This window comes from Lygodium microphyllum, chromosome 6 (assembly GCF_053477565.2).
Source record: "Lygodium microphyllum isolate KBCC chromosome 6, Lygodium_microphyllum_v1.1.10, whole genome shotgun sequence".
Lineage (NCBI taxonomy): Eukaryota > Viridiplantae > Streptophyta > Polypodiopsida > Schizaeales > Lygodiaceae > Lygodium > Lygodium microphyllum.
In genome coordinates, this window is record NC_141140.1 from 21,376,357 (window position 1) to 21,392,460 (window position 16,104).

The following is a 16,104-nucleotide window of genomic DNA, read 5'->3' on the forward strand; positions in this document are numbered from 1 at the left end:
TATGGACCGGAAGGTGCCTGTCCTACCGGCTCTTCCTACAGATCAGAAGCTCGACGGCGACAACTACCGCATTTGGCGCGTTATGATGTTGGCCATTCTGGAGTCCTATGATTTGGCGGAGTTGGTACAGGAAGATATTGACCGGCTTTCGGTAAGAGATGAGTCCAAACTCTCTTCCGATGCTCGTGCGGAGTTGGCCAAGGCCCAGTCTCATTGGGACAAACTGAATGCCAGGATTTGATCCTTTCTCTTTCTATCATGCACTACAGCCGTGATCGCTCACATCGAGCACTTGACGGTGGCTCGTGAGATATGGCTGGAGCTTGATCAAATGTACAATCGGATGACCCTGATGAAGAGGGTTTCTTTGGAGGTACAGATGCGGACCTTGTCCGTCAATAAGTCTTCTTCGCTAAGGGAACACATTAACAAGCTAAGGCAGCTACAGATGCAGGTTCAGAATGCGGGGAAGCCGATCTCCTCCGAAGACATGGCGATTACACTCTTGTCCCAGTTGCCGCCACGATTCGGTACATTTTACTCTGCCCTTATTGCTTCAGGGCGAGAGTCTACTCTTCGGTGGGAGGAGTTGGTTCCTATGGTCTTGGACCAAGAGGAACAGTTAAAGGGACAGAATGCTTCCAAGACGGAGGCGTTGACAGGTCAAGCCTCTCAGAAGAAGGGGAAGGACCAAAAGAAGAAGAAGGGGGATAACAAGTCCAAGAAGGACAAGGAGAAGGACAAGGACAAAGACTCCACATGCCATATTTGTGGAAAGACAGGCCATTGGAAGAAGGATTGCCCTGACAAAGACTCGAAGGACACCAAGAAGAAGGAAACCAAGGATTCTGGAGCGGTGGCTGCACCCTCATCAGCTGCATTTCTACATCTAGTTGTCATTGAGGACGCTTCACCAAATGCTTCTGATGCTGCGATGGCGGCTTCCCAATCTCGAGAGTGGATTATTGATAGTGGTGCCTCACGGCACATGACTCCTTCATCAGATGGTGTTGCCCAGCTGCGACCTTCGCATGGGCAGGTTCTCATTGGAGACAGCTCTTCTATTTCTATTGCAGGTCGGGGTAAGATGCAGCTTATTCCGGATGGACGAGGTGGCACCCATACTTCAGAGGTTTTGCATGTACCAGGATTGGGGTACCATCTCCTTTCAGTCCATAAGATTTGCTCTCTTGGTCTTCTGGTGGAGTTTGACAGTTCTACAGTGCGAGTCCTTGATCGTGAATCGAGGAAGGTTCTATCATCTGGATATGAGGAGAACGGCATTTACAAACTAAAGTCTTCCACTGCCCTCTCTACTCTTCTTCTTACCTCACAGTCACAGTCACAGTCTGAATTATGGCATGCTAGGTTTGGTCACTTGAACTATGACTATCTTCGGAAGGCGTCACGGGGACAGCTTGTTCGAGGGTTGCCGGATATAGTGGTGAGCCAGCAGCCATGTGTCTCCTGCATACGGGGGAAGCAGCATAGAGATGCCATTCCCCACACCGCTTCGCGGCGGTCTACTTCACCGATGGAGTTAGTATCTACGGATCTATGTGGCCCTATGAGGAATGAGTCCCTGCGTGGGAGCTCGTACTTCATGCTGATCGTGGATGACTATAGCAGGATGACATGGGCCTATTTTTTGGCACTAAAATCAGAAGCTTTCTCGCACTTCAAGGATTGGCTTCTCTTTGAGGAGAACCGATCAGGCCGGAAGTTGAAGACCTTGCGATCCGACAAGGGAGGTGAATTTGTCTCTAATGAATTTGCTCGGTTTTGTGCAGATAGAGGAATTCACCAGGAGTTTGCCAATACGAATACTCCACAAGAAAATGGTATTCTCGAACGGAAGAACCGCAGTGTGATCGAGATGGCGCGCACCATGATGGAGCACCGACAGACCCCCCAGGTTCTGTGGGCCGAGGCTGTGGCTACTGCAGTCCACATTCTTAATCGATCTCCTACTTCGGCCGTGGAAGGAATGACTCCATTTGAGGCGTATTTTGGGTCGAAGCCAGATGTTTCTTACTTTCGGGTCTTTGGGTGTGATGCCTATGTTCACATTCCCAAAGCTCACCGTGACAAATTCGAAGCGGCTTCCCGCAAACAGGTATTTGTTGGCTATAACTCCCAGTCCCAAGGCTACCAACTCTATGATCCCGTCAAGCGGGATGTATATACTAGCCGTGATGTGCGGTTTGTGGAGGTTCCGGCTTCTTCAACGGGTGAGGAGCATCCCATTCTTGGAGATCCAGGGGAGAGTTTGGCTCCTTCTACAGTTCCACTGGAGCCTGTGCCGTTTGATTATGATTCTGTTTCTGACACAGAGTCTACTGCTCCACCGGATCCTTCTGAGGAGTTACCACCGGTGGACATTCCAGAGTCTTCTACTGATGGAGAACGACGAGGGGAGGTTCGGCCTCCTCCTCGCTGGGCCCGTGACACACTCCGTGATTCAGGGATCGAGGGGGTTCCTGAGGAGTGGGGACCGCAGGATGGTCCGCGGCGGTCACGGAGGCACCAGGCGCATTCTTCGGAGCTTGTGTGCTCCAATTATTGTTTGATGTCCCGAGTTATGCAGGATCGAGAGCCCACCTCCGTGAAGGAGGCTTTACAGTCCGCCCCATGGAAGAAAGCTATGGAAGCTGAGTTGGAGGCTATTGAGAGGAATGGCACTTGGTCACTTGTGCCACGCCCCCCGAAGAAGAAGGTGATTGGAGTCAAGTGGGTCTTCAAGACCAAATATCTCAGTGATGGTACTTTGGATAAGCACAAGGCTCGCCTTGTTGCTAAGGGTTTTGCCCAGCGCCCAGGGATTGACTGTCATGACACCTTTGCCCCTATAGCTCGTATGGCAACCATTAGAGCTGTTCTTGCTTTGGCTGGCCATAGGAGATGGCCTGTTTATCAGCTGGATGTGAAGTCGGCCTTCCTGAATGGTGATTTGAAGGAGGAAATCTACGTTGAGCAGCCTCCTGGCTTTGGTTCTTCGGACGGGAAAGTCTACAGGTTGAAGAAGGCCCTGTATGGTCTCAAGCAGGCCCCGCGAGCTTGAAACGAGAAGATTGATTCGTTCCTCCAGACTCAGTTGGAATATAGGCGGTCCAAGGCCGATCCGCAGCTGTATGTTCACACTTCCGAGGATGGTTGTGTGCTGTTTGTATTATATGTTGATGATTTGATTGTCACAGGTGATGATGCACAGCAGGTCCAGGAGACAAAGTCAGCTTTACATCGGACGTTCGAGATGACGAATTTGGGGCTACTCCATTTCTTTTTAGGACATGAGATTTTTCAGTCTCAGAGGGGGATCTTTCTCTCCCAACAGAGATATGTCCAGGAGCTCTTGGTGTCTTTTGAGATGGAAGATTGTCGGGCCCTCTCTACTCCTATGGATCCGAACTGGAAGGCCACTTCCCACTCAGCTTCTCCTTTGGCGGATGCTTCCCGCTATCGACAGTTGATAGGGTCTTTGATTTGGCTTCTCAACACCAGGGTTGATCTATGTTTTGCTGTTGGGCTCTTGGCAGGGTTCATGAGTGAACCTAAGACGGTGCATTGGCAGGCTGCTCAGAGGATACTTCGGTATCTGAGGGGGACGTCTGATTTGGGGATTCATTACCCCGCAGGGACAGATGGGTCAGATCTTGTACTTGCAGGTTGGAGCGACTCGGATTGGGCCGGTGACGTGGACCACAGGCGGTCTACAACAGGTTACTGTTTTACTTTGGGTGCAGGTGTTATTTCTTGGAGTAGCAAGAAGCAGCCCACGGTAGCCCTTTCGTCTACTGAGGCGGAGTATCGGGCCGCGTCTTCCACCACATGCGAGGTTGTGTGACTTCGGAGACTGTTGGAGGAGCTTGGGTGCCCCCAGACTCGTCCTACATTGCTGCGATGTGACAATGAGAGTTGCATTGCCTTGGCGAGGAACCCTGTTTTTCATGCCCGGACGAAGCACATTGAGATCCAGTACCACTTCATCCGAGAAAAGCTTTTGGATGAGACCATCACTGTGGAGTATTGCAAGACGGAGGATAATCTTGCGGATTTGTTTACGAAGGCGCTTCCTCAGGCTCTACTTCGGCAACATTCCAAATCCCTCAGGCTTCTGCCCTGTCCAGGCTCTGAGAGGGGGTGTCAGAGATCATAGCCTGTTTTCAGGCAGCAGCACAGCTGGTCCAGCAGTCGGACCAGCTGCACAGTCCAGCTGCACAGTCGGACTGTGCAGTCGGACTGCCACGTGGCAGTCCGACTGCCTGCAGCCGATTTTTTTCAGGCTGCGCCCTATTTTGGCGCCCCATTCCAGGCAGATTTTCGCCTATTTATTGCTGACGTTTTCAGCAGTCTGGCGATCATTCTCTATCGCAGATTACAGACCGGTGCCGTGCAGATCTCTGTCACTGTTCACAGATTTCAGACAGCAGACAATGCAGACTGCAGCAGACTTCGAGGTGGACAGCAGGTCGCATCGTCGAGGTGGAGACACGCAGTCCAGCGAACTGCGCCCGTGTATATCTTTGTATTCAGCATTCTTTATACAGCAGATCTTCAGTGTACACTGTCTCTTTCTCTCCCTTCTCTCTCTGCGTTCTCTCTCTCTCAGTCCTACGCTTCCGCACCGCTGCACTCTGACAGAACTAAGTTTGGGAGGTAAAATGAAGAGAAGTCAAGGCAAAAGAAGACCGAAACTTGTAGACTCCATTCTCCTCATAACCTGAAGAAAGAACTTGCCTTGCTCCACAATCAGAAATCCGAAAAGAATCCACATTAAATTCAATCAAAAGGCTAAGGACACAAATCTTGTGTACCGAAAGTAGATGCACCCCAAGGCCGGCACATAAAGCACCTTGGATGTATGAGCACCACCTCATCCATTTGGAATAAGATGCATATTTCCCCTTCCCTGTATAGGAATATATGAACAGTCACCAAAGAGAATTTGGACATGCAAAAGCCGCAAATAAGCAACACCTGTTAAAGAAGTCATGTGCCATGAGGCACCACTGTCAATAATCCACCCTTGAGTATATAGGGCAGTCAACGTAGCATCAGAAGCCATTAGGATCAAATCCGCAACCACCTCCAAGTGGAGGAAAGCAACCCATGAGGGAGCGGGAGCAACTACCACCACTCCGAAGTCCTTTGAAGATTTCTCCTTCTTCTCCTTGTCCGGGCAATCCTTCTTCCAGTGACCTGTTTTGCCATAGATGTGACAAGTAGACTCTTTGTCTTTGTCCTTCTTAGATTTGTCATCCTTCTTTTGGTCCTTCCCCTTCTTCTGAAATAACTAACCAACCAAAGCCTCAAATTTAGAAGCATTGGTCCCTTGCAATTGCTCCTCTTCGTCAAGACCATAGGAACCAACTCTTCCCATTGAAGAGTCTTAGACCACTTGGAAGCAATCAAGGCGGAATAAAAACCACTGAAACGGGACGGTAACTATGAAAGAAGAGAACTCCACCTTATCACTGGAAGAGAGTTGAGACTCATCTAGTGAAGAGGGACAATGAATAGCCTCCGTAACAAGCTCCACCAAATCATGGGACCCCAGACTGGCAAGCATCATGACTTGCCAAATGCGGTAATTCTCGCCATCAAGCTTTTGATCTAATGAAAGAGCCGATAAGATGGGCACCTTCAGGTCCATGATTGCCTAGAACTATGTCTTGGCCTCAGAAGACATCTTCACCTACAATGTCCGCACAAAACACAAAAAGCAACCCCCTCTAACTTTGAGAATACAACCTGCTATGGCTCTTGACCGCTCATCCTCCTTCACTCGTCAAAGGCGATGAAAATGTAAAATCTACACTTGAAGGCCCAAAACACAACCTTCTTCCTTCTCTAACAGCAAAAACCAGCAACAACCTTCTTCCTTCTCTAACAGCAAAAACCAGCAACAACTTCAGCAAATCTTCTCTTTTCTCACAGGCCTAAGCTCGCCTCAACCTTGTTCTGATGCGCAGCCCTCCTGCTCGCACTTGAGCGCTGAAACGCAACCTTGTGTCACGCTGAAATATCCTCTTCAAATGGGTCCACCCTAAGTCAATCCTTCAATGCTTTGATACCATGTCAACGTAAAGAAATGCAGAAGCGAATGACCAAGATAGAGTGAACAGAGAGAAAAGAGAGAGAGAGAGTGAAACGCAGAAAATCTACAGTGAAGAATGCTATATAAGGATGCAGAAATATATGCAAGTGTAGAAAATGCCTGCATATGTCTCCACCTTGAAGATCTCAGTCTCCGTCAGCCTTGAGAGCAGTCTCCACGGTCTGCAACCTGAAATCTGGGAGCACAACCATAAAAGATTGTTGAAATCATGGCCAATAAGTAGGCCAACAAGAAATCATGGAAAATACCAAGTCAGCTGATAGCAATGTTTGTCCGACCAAACTGCCATGTGTCACCTACTCATGTCCGACCTAACTGCCACGTGTCATTTGCACCGACTACTCCTACTTGTCCAGGGAATGATGGACAACCAAAGTGCCCTTGCTCTGGCGAAGAGCCCAATGTTTCATGCTCGCACAAAGCACATCGAGATTCAATGCCACTATGTATAAGAGCAAATCATGGATTCCGAGGTAGCAATGGCTTACGATCCCACAGCAGACCATGCAACAGATCTCTTCATGAAGCCTTTGCCCAAGGCTTAAAATGCTTCATCGTATGAGGTTGTTGGGTCTTCAAACACCCCCAAGATCTGAGAGGGGATGTTAGCTTGCATATTTCATTGTATGTCACTTTGTCGCCTCTTGGTTGTGTAAGTCAGACGGAGACAGAGGAGCTCTAACAGTTGTATGTGCATTTCTTTGATCTTTGCATTGTTCCCTGGGCATTGCCTAGGGTTTTGCTGCCTATGACAATGTTTGTCTGAGTTGTCAGTGACAATCGGCTGCCCCACATGCCATGTCAACATTGCAACTGCATTAAATGCAATTGGACAGCATTTTTTGCCGTTGCACAGTTTTTGTAGCATATTCTGACAGGTGGCAGCACATTCTATCTTGCAGATCTTTAACACACTCCATCTCCAGCATACTCCCCCAACTCTGCTATTGTCATCATCATCCACAACCTGATCTGGTACCCTCACTAATGCTGTGGGCTGCATGCAGGGACTGATCAGCCCATTCTATTTCTCCCTTCTGTATTCAGCATTCATTTCAGATTCAGTGCAGTGTATTTCTTCATCTTCTCTTCTTGCACTCTCTCTCTCTCTCTCTCTCTCTCTCTCTCTCTCTCTCTCTCTCTCCTGTTGCACGCACTCACCCACATGTGCCATTCGTTTGTGTGATTTGCAGGGTACATCTCCTATATTGTGTTATGGATTCTATTGTTTGTATTCTTAAGTCCTTTGAAGTGTTCTTCTCCATTCTTTGTGTTCTTGCAGTCTATTACATCAGCATCTCTCACTTCCATAGCTGCCCCCTATTTTGACAGCTTTCACTTGATAAGTGATCCTTGTTGGGAACCAGCTTGATAAGCCTAACTAGTACCCCTTCTTAGTCATTATAGCACCCACTAGATATGCTCTCACCACCTTGCAAATGTCTTTTATTGTACGTTGAGACAAATGAATTCTGGTGAAAAGCTCCCCACATTTTCAAGTCGACACACTATCAGATGAGTTGTTTGGACAGCTAGATTTGCAGAGTTGAGTTTCTAGGTCTATTTGGTAGCACTATAAATTGTGCTAGATATGAAGAGAATTAGCAAGCTCAAGAATGGCTATGCTATAATATCATGCCACGAAGGCCACCATGGCCCACTTCCTGAGATTAGTTTCAAAGCTTCAACTCCCAAAAGTCTTCTTTGTAAGCATTATTAAAGCAAAAATGAGAAGAGAAAACGTGAAAAAGGTTTTTACGTAGGCTACCAAATCTTGCAAGATTCAATCAGGCTGCTAATGATCTAAACACAGTGGCATGCAAATGCAATGGTGAATCAATAAGCTGTTTGCAGGCTGTTATCTATAGCAACATAGAAGTATATTATCAGATCCTTAGTAGAAGAAGAACATTTTCAGTAGAAACCTCTCTTCCACGCCTTTGTACTTGAACAAAAAGAATGAAAAAAACTCAATGGCTACACTTGAAAGTCAAATTTTGCAACTACCATATGTGATGATTCATCATGGAAACCAACCTTTTTAAGAGCTGTAATGATAGGATCAGCTTTACTTAGAAAAGGTGCCACCCTTGGTGATCTAGCCATCAAATCTAGCCATGAATGAATGTAAGATTGACTGACTGCCAAACTACTTCCATCAGTAAAAATTTCAACCTGCTTTCCTTGATGACTATAAATATGGCTCTGCTTTTCAAAAAACAAACAAAAGCAATCAGCACAAGGGAAACACTAACGAAATTGCATTAATATAAAATTGTGTTCAACCCAAACATACTGCAAGGCTTTCAGCCACAAGCTTGACAGTACGAACAATAGCAGCTGCATCAACATTCTCTCTGCACACCATCTTGCTGATTAGTATCAAGCTTGATTCATTAAATTTGGATTAGACCCAGCATGCAACATGTTAAATGTTGGACGAGGTAAATTAGTGAGGTTGCCTTCGGTCAGATAATCCTCCAGTATGTTCTAGAAGTTCTGGAGCCTTATCAAGTTTAGAAAGAGTTGCAGCTGTAACTCTTTGTCGAGAGAACTGCTCATGCTCCCATGCAACCTGCAAATTCAAGGACATTCACTGAAATAAAAACAATAACTTGGTTGCAAAATTTTTAAAGCACGGCCCATACTAGGCCCTGTCCAACTTGGTTGCAAAATTTTTAAAGCATGGAACCGTACTGGGTACCACATTTCACATTCCTGCATATAATGCACATACATGTATGTCTTTGCATTCTCGTGTGTGTTTACACATCATGAATCGAAGAGTGGATGCACACGCTTCTGCAGGTATATGTCCTCCATTACTTCAGAACATTGGCACTTGTTCAAGACTAGAAACAATGTGCACATACGTGTGCTCTTGAAAACTTGTCACTTACTCTAGAGTTTGATATATTGATCTTCTTATGCTTGATGTTAATCTCCATTCCTAAACCACTAGCCACAGTTTTCATACCCTGCACGGACATTGAAAAACAAGGAGCATGTTTAAAACCCAAATGGCTTGTGATAAAAAACCTACAACTACTTCTGTTAGCAGTGATACAATCTGTGAGAATTCCTTCACACTTACATCATGAATTTGCTTGATAACCACACTCTCTGGTGGCTTCGAAACATGTAGCCATAGCTTATTTGCCCCTGATCCAATACTGTTTAAGCAGATAGCATAGTCAATACTTTCGCGAAGCCGCTGATCAAAGCTCCGCAGCCACTGAAATAGAACATTCGTTCCCAGGGCATTAGGTTCTCAAGAATGCATGGTTATGCAGAGAGTAAAGTTAAGAGTCCATAAACCCCACACAGCCCCCACCTTGGCAGTGCCATTGTAATTGTATGGTCCACCAGCTGTTAAACCAAATAAAAGGTTAAACTTTCCTTGGGTCTTGGCACTTGCATAGAGCCGAGAGAACAGCCTGGCAAGCTCCAATAATGCAACAACGCCGCTTCCATTGCTGTCACTACCTTCTGAAAGCATCTGAAATGTGCATTTATGGAAATTGTCATCAAACAGATTGAGAAAAAGTAATTATATAACATAGCTTGCATTTTTCAATGATTCCAGATGTAAAAGACATACTGGTGCTGCTCCAAAAGTGTCGTATGAGGCCACAATAGCAATGGTAGGAAGCTGAGCAGTCTCACTTTCCACACGAAGACCTGGTAGCCAACCCTGAGCATGTAGAAAATGGCTGTTAAATACATACATATTGCCATAGGAAAGGAAAGAGCTAGCGCGTTCACAAATTATGACCTGAATATTAGTTAGGGTTGTTGGGGCTAACTTCTTTGGTTCAGGGGCAGAGACAACAAGCTTGTACCTGCAAACACAAAGCAGATAAAGACCTGTAAAGTTAAGATCTTTGAAAAATATTTTATAATGCAAGCAGGTAAGAAAATTATGGTTCTTCCATTGCATATCTGAAGAACAGTAGAAGTGTACATAGCACTGAAAGAATAAAGGAAACATACCCCCCAGTAATAGCAGTAGCATGCCTGCCTGCAGCATCATTTTCTTCCAACTCCGTCAAAATAGGAAGAAGTTTTTCATCCTCAGATGCAAAATAAACTGGATACTGTATGCCATGGAAGGAATGAAGCCAAGTTAGTAAACTCATGTTGCCTACAAAATAGAATGCTTGTTCATTCAAAGAAAAAGAATCAGCCATGTTAAATTTAAGCTGGATTGATCTTGCTCTTGCAAATCCATGGATACAAATACACCATGGGTAATTCCCAATGCACACAACTCATTCAAGGGTGGTTTTTAATGCCTTTTTGGGAGAAACACCTCTCACCTTTCGAAATAAATCATACATTTAATGGCAAGTTCGATGGTCACAAATCGTGCACCTTTATGTCAGTGCAAATGACGTCCATAAACCATCAACAAAACAATGCCCATGACCTTCGGGCACTGAAAAGAAAAACAAACAGAGACTTCTGGAAAAGGGACATAAGCATCACTACTCTCATTAGCCTTGGACAGTGTCTTACTTTTCCATCCGCAACTTCCAATAATCCACCAAGATGAAGCGCTGAAGAGCAATTAAATGCATTTTCAACAATGCTCAACTCTATAGTAGGGGCCAACTAGCAAACATCTATCATCACTCAAAGTCTTCAGATTTTAAAAGGGCTAGGAATTACCAACCAAGGGAAGGATATAAAAGGAAACAAGTGTAGGAAGTTTACAAGGAGACAAGAATGACAAGAAGGATCAGTATTGGGTTCTGGAAAAGCTTTGCCAAGTTGTTGATGCTAGTTCTTTGTTGAAGTTTCTCTAATTGCTCCAAACGTGAGGCCACCATGTCAAGCATCGTAAATGAAGAACCTCCAAAAGCACTCCTTTTCCTTACTAATGCCTCCACTCTCTAGACTACAAGCATAAGTTATGCAGCTGTGTTTAGCCAGATTCCACCACTGTGCAATGAACTAAACTCCATCCCTTCAACGAATTGGTAGGTGACTCGATAGCTGGCCTCTAACAGCCACTAACCCAACACTACAAGACAAAGGCTGAGGATCTTCTTGGTAAAAAAAAGTATCCAGGCTGATCAAACAACAGACATGTCAGATTCTTTCCTGAATAGCATAATCTGCAACACTTTCCTAAACTCTATACAGCTGCTTTTACACTGCCTACAGGCATGCTCCCACAAATGTCCAGACGTTGACAAAACTGTTTCAGTCCAGAAAACTTTGCTATACTCAGATCAGACATTCAGATTACTCTGAAAATTCAAGACATGCAAAATACCTGGAACTATTGGATACAATCCAACAAGGTAACGGTGAATTTTCAGACCTGTTTTTGATAGTAGCTGAATTCTATATCAATTTCTAAGATGCAGTGTATACACAGCATCATTACAGGAGATGATTCAGAAACTATTATCATTTAAATATTATACTTCTATCAGCATATCAAGGCAGATTACTGCAAGCATACAGATTCCCAGATCTATCAGCAGACTAGGAGCAATCAACATTTCAAATGCATCAAAATGACATTAGAAAACCCTCATATTCTGAATTTTCTACTGTTATCATACACATCCAGCATCGGATCAGTATGCTGTGCATTCAAATGTTGTTAAATCATGTCCTTGTCATCTAAACTACCAAAGCTTTGACAATTTCATTGGCAACAGCCATAGATTCCAATTCAAAAGAGAAACTGAAGGAGAAGCATCAACCTCCCAGCTATTAATCATCCAGGTCTACAGAAGACACTGCAAATTGGAATTTTCAGGAACCAATGGCTTCTTTATTTTCATTATGAAATAAGAACTGAGAGAAAGCTCTACTTGATTTCCATTTCTTCCAACACAAATGAGTTTTCTGTTCCTCTTCTATCCACAGCATGCTCAGGTCCACAAATGGATGAAAACAAAGCGCGCCCCTTTGGAAAATGTTCTTCCTCTACCACATAGATTTTCCCCAAGAAGTAAGCCACACTTGGTGAACATGCATAAAACTCTGAAACCTTAGTCTGACTCCTAAGAATACTTACAAGCAATTTATTCTAACCCTCATCCATCCCACACTATGGTAAAGGCATGATTCTATTCATTGTCTCAGGCTCTATAAATAATTTACACTACTGTTAACACCTAATGCTCCATGTCAGGGTCAGGAATTTTGCTTGACCAACATAGGCATGTACAGCTTCCTAAGGTTCTATAGCAATCACAGGTAATTCAGCACTCCCCCTTTCACACTTGCTTCCAACCTTTCATGGAGTACCTTTGCTAACTAATACTACAATTTAGGATTACAACAGGACTGAGTTTGCATGCCTAAGTTACATTCTTACTCCCATCTCTCACGCTCTGTTTTCTTGCCATGGCACCTCTGATTACCAAGAAGCATCATTGTGATATAAAGGGATGAGTTGCATGCTCAACACATTCTCTAGCAAGAGCGGGAAATATGGGTGACAAAAGTGCATGCATTCACTGAAGCATGAGAGGGTAAAGCATGTCAAAGAGGGTGCCTCTATGTAGGTCGCATCGTCCGAAACACTGACCCTGCGCCTGGACAATAACTAAGTGCCCAAAGTTAAAACACAAGGGCCACTGATATAAGAAATCCCACTGATGCCCAAAGGAGGCTATGCAACTACATATAAAAAGAGAGAGCACTGGAAAGACAGAAGAGCCTGTTCTCTGGCACAAAGTGCATGCTACTTGAGTCTTGACCGTCGTACCTTCTAGTTTGTACCCTGTGCAAACAGCTATGTGCTTTTTGACCACAAGCAATTTGACGCAATAGCATTTGAATTCCTTAATTTCAAAAGTCTGGCGATTTTAATTTCACATGAAAGGTCAGGCTGAGTTAATATTTGTTTAACTTCAGATTCCTGCTGGATATTTTCATTCACAATGAACCGCCGTAGGAAGTCACTGCTGAAATGGACAAATCAGTTTAGCAGTTCTGCTTTTGAATACAACTTGAGATGCATTATAGGAACTGGCACATTAGTTACAGAAAGAAGATCATTCTTAATACTTACTGTCTGATATGTGAAGGACGTTTAAAGCAAAGATATCCTTTACAGAAATCTAGCAAATGTCCATTGTTTATTAAACTTGAAAGAAAGCCATAAGACAAATGATGGGTATTGCAGCTGGAGTGTGATTATGACATACCCAAGGAAAAAGAGAACTGAAAACATGATTTGTGTCTAAACTAAGGCTGCCACAGCTAGTGATGGCCTCTTCAACTTTCAAACAATCTGGCATGCTTGAAAGTCTATCCATAGTTTGAAGTAGAAAATACAAGAGCACCCAAGGCAATCTCCACTTCCATAACAAAGGCCAGTAAGTTGCACAAAGAGGGCATGTAAAACATGAAGTAAATGCACCATATATCTTGGCAACTGTTAAGTATACCAGAAGTATTCAAGGAAATAACATAATACTAGACAGCTTGTTGCTTGGCTTGTCCCTACAAAAAAAATAGACACACCCTGGTCTCTATCTAGACACATGATGAAAGAAGCAAACAGAATTCTAAATTGCACACCAATAATTAAGAATACGACCGATCAATTAACCAGAAAATGTACTTACTGGAATATTAGTATGTACAAGCCATTGCTCAAGCTGGGCAATTTTGCTGTAAATTGCATCTGCATCTTCTGAATCTGCTTCCTTATCTTGAGTGCTAGATAAAGGAGGGAGAAGTAATAAAAGACCCCCCAAAAGCCGCTTCTTTTGTAACAAATCTGCAGGTCTTTCAAAATGTCAAACAATGTGGATCAAGGTGTCTACAACATCATCACTATTCTAGGTGGATAACTGAGCACAGAATTAAAGTCGCTCTCTTGACAAATCCAAATTGTAGTTTGTAAATGGATAAAAAGCAAGAAACCGTGCTTTGGTGCAACAACTTGAAAATTTCTACAATCTGTGCAACGTCATCAACTATTCTGCAGTATTGTAAAGGCTAAAGCAAGTTCCATGTGCTGATGGTGAACAGCTTAGCCATTACTTGCCTTAAACACGACATTTGGAACCTGCTTTTACCAGAAAACTAGGAGTATGTATAGTTATGTATCTTGGCTCTACCTAATGTATGCTTGATATGAGGTAAAATTCACTAACCAATTTAAACAATTAGTAAGGTTGGTAATCGGAACAATGGGATAACTCAACAGTTGCCTCATGGACCTCTGGGTTGTCAAGGAGGCCATGTGATTTAACAGTTGAGCTAGGCTACGTTTGACTCTTATGTAATATCTTGTTTAATTGGGGCCTGCCTTTAATTTCAACAGAATTAGAGAAGTTTGTTTCAACAAAATAGATCACGGTAGTAAAAAGACTAGCAGGAATAGAATCCTGATATTTAATGGAAGAAGGAGAGCTAAACATACTATTTGCAATCCATACTCCCCGTCATGATAAAGAAAAAGACGTTCACACCAATTAGTAGATTGAAAGTTTAGGCAGGGTAGATAGGATAGTGTGACAAAAGGCCAGCCTTGGTTGAGAATATAGATGCTAGAAGCACAAGATCACAGTGGCATCGCTAACATACACACGCCCAATCATATTATTGCAGTCGTTTTTCCAGGAGCAGGTGTGCTTGACCACTGCACTCGGCCACATTTTGATACGCATGATTTCAATAACTGTCGCTTCACTCTAGAGTGCATGCTCCTTCAATATGTAGTACATGCAATCCCACACACGCATACCCACCAATCTTTAGCAGAGACTGTTCAATTTGTGCCATTATTGGCAACGGGATCACTCACAAACACAGACTAGAACAGGCGGTCTTCCAGCACCACTCTTTAGTAGAGACTGTTCAATTTGTATCATTAATGTAATGGGGACCACTTGCAAGAAGACAACAGGGCAGGCGAGCAAACATACCGCTAAGCAGAGGGAGGTCGACAGTGGCGACAGAGACGATGACAACGGTGCGCGAGAGATCAGCTCCGGGCTGCTGGCAGAAGAGCAGGGAGCTGGCATGATGATTGAGGCTGGCCCTGCGGGAGCCAAAGGGGATCCCATTGAGGTCATACTGGATCATGCGGTAGACGTCCACCATGGCCGTGGCGTCGCAAATCTCCACGCAGGCGGCGAAGATGCAGATAAGTGCCAGCAGCACCGCCTGAGAGGAATCCAGAGGAAGCACTCGGTGCAGGGCCATGTCCACCGGCAGCAAGGTTCTCTCTCTCTCTCTCTCTCTCTCTCTCTCTCCCAGCCAGGGGTTTTCAACAGCGAAACATTTTTGTCTATATATCTCTCTCTCTCCAGGTATAAACATTCTGCTCCCCTCACGTGCTCCTTCCTTGGTGGCACGTGCCGTTCACATCAAAGTCAATTGCTCAATGTTCACTTCTCGAAATTGTTATGAACAATTTAGAACCTTCAACTTCAAATTTTGTAGGTTTTTTTCCAACGCTAGAGTAAAATCAAAGATTAATGACATGGACTATAAACCCTTGGAACCCTCTTGTTCTTTAATTCGTCTTCTTATTTTACAAGTCTTGGCAAGAATAGTCCAAGTTACATTCGCAAAACAATGTGGTTATGAGTTAATTGAATCAATTTCTAAATGCTACATGAGGTCCATGTGGCACGTGGCATGGCATCTAATGTGGCAATCACATCACTCCCCCCCCCCCCCCCAAAATAGGGGAATTTGGTGAGTGTGGCATGTGATAATTTTTTAAGAGTAGCTGCATGGAAGATCAATGGGAGTAATTGACTACAAGATGGGGATTACTTTTGAGGGCGTTGTCACTAACACGTTTGATGTTGTATGTGTTTATTGTTGCAATGAATGAACCTTGTGCATGCTTGACAATGGTATATGGGCAAAGTCATCATTGGAGGAAGGATTTTGACATGCCTATCCTTTGTATGGGATGGTAGATGCTAACATGTACACCTTCTCTCTATTATCTATGGGTTTTAACTTTGTCATAATTCTTATTATTTCTTTGT

The 16,104-nt window shown here is 44.2% G+C and overlaps 1 protein-coding gene across 2 annotated transcripts in view; it reads right to left on the bottom strand.

Annotated features, from left to right (window-relative positions):
• Nucleotides 1-15,371, bottom strand: part of LOC148034367 (M28 Zn-peptidase nicastrin) — a 93,766-nt gene extending 78,395 nt beyond the window's left edge. For both annotated transcript variants that reach the window (XR_015691063.1, XM_087679311.1), the window contains exons 1-11: nucleotides 15,025-15,371; nucleotides 13,717-13,871; nucleotides 10,112-10,215; nucleotides 9,894-9,960; nucleotides 9,720-9,812; nucleotides 9,453-9,617; nucleotides 9,213-9,353; nucleotides 9,019-9,096; nucleotides 8,581-8,693; nucleotides 8,415-8,475; nucleotides 8,156-8,323 (exon numbers count right to left, since the gene is read on the bottom strand). Coding sequence is in view for 1 of the 2 variants with exons in the window: in XM_087679311.1 (XP_087535437.1) it covers nucleotides 8,156-8,323; nucleotides 8,415-8,475; nucleotides 8,581-8,693; nucleotides 9,019-9,096; nucleotides 9,213-9,353; nucleotides 9,453-9,617; nucleotides 9,720-9,812; nucleotides 9,894-9,960; nucleotides 10,112-10,215; nucleotides 13,717-13,871; nucleotides 15,025-15,304 (1,425 nt within the window). In the remaining variant the exon portion in view is untranslated. The remainder of the gene's footprint in view (nucleotides 1-8,155; nucleotides 8,324-8,414; nucleotides 8,476-8,580; nucleotides 8,694-9,018; nucleotides 9,097-9,212; nucleotides 9,354-9,452; nucleotides 9,618-9,719; nucleotides 9,813-9,893; nucleotides 9,961-10,111; nucleotides 10,216-13,716; nucleotides 13,872-15,024) is intronic.
• Between the last annotated feature and the right edge of the window lie 733 nt (nucleotides 15,372-16,104).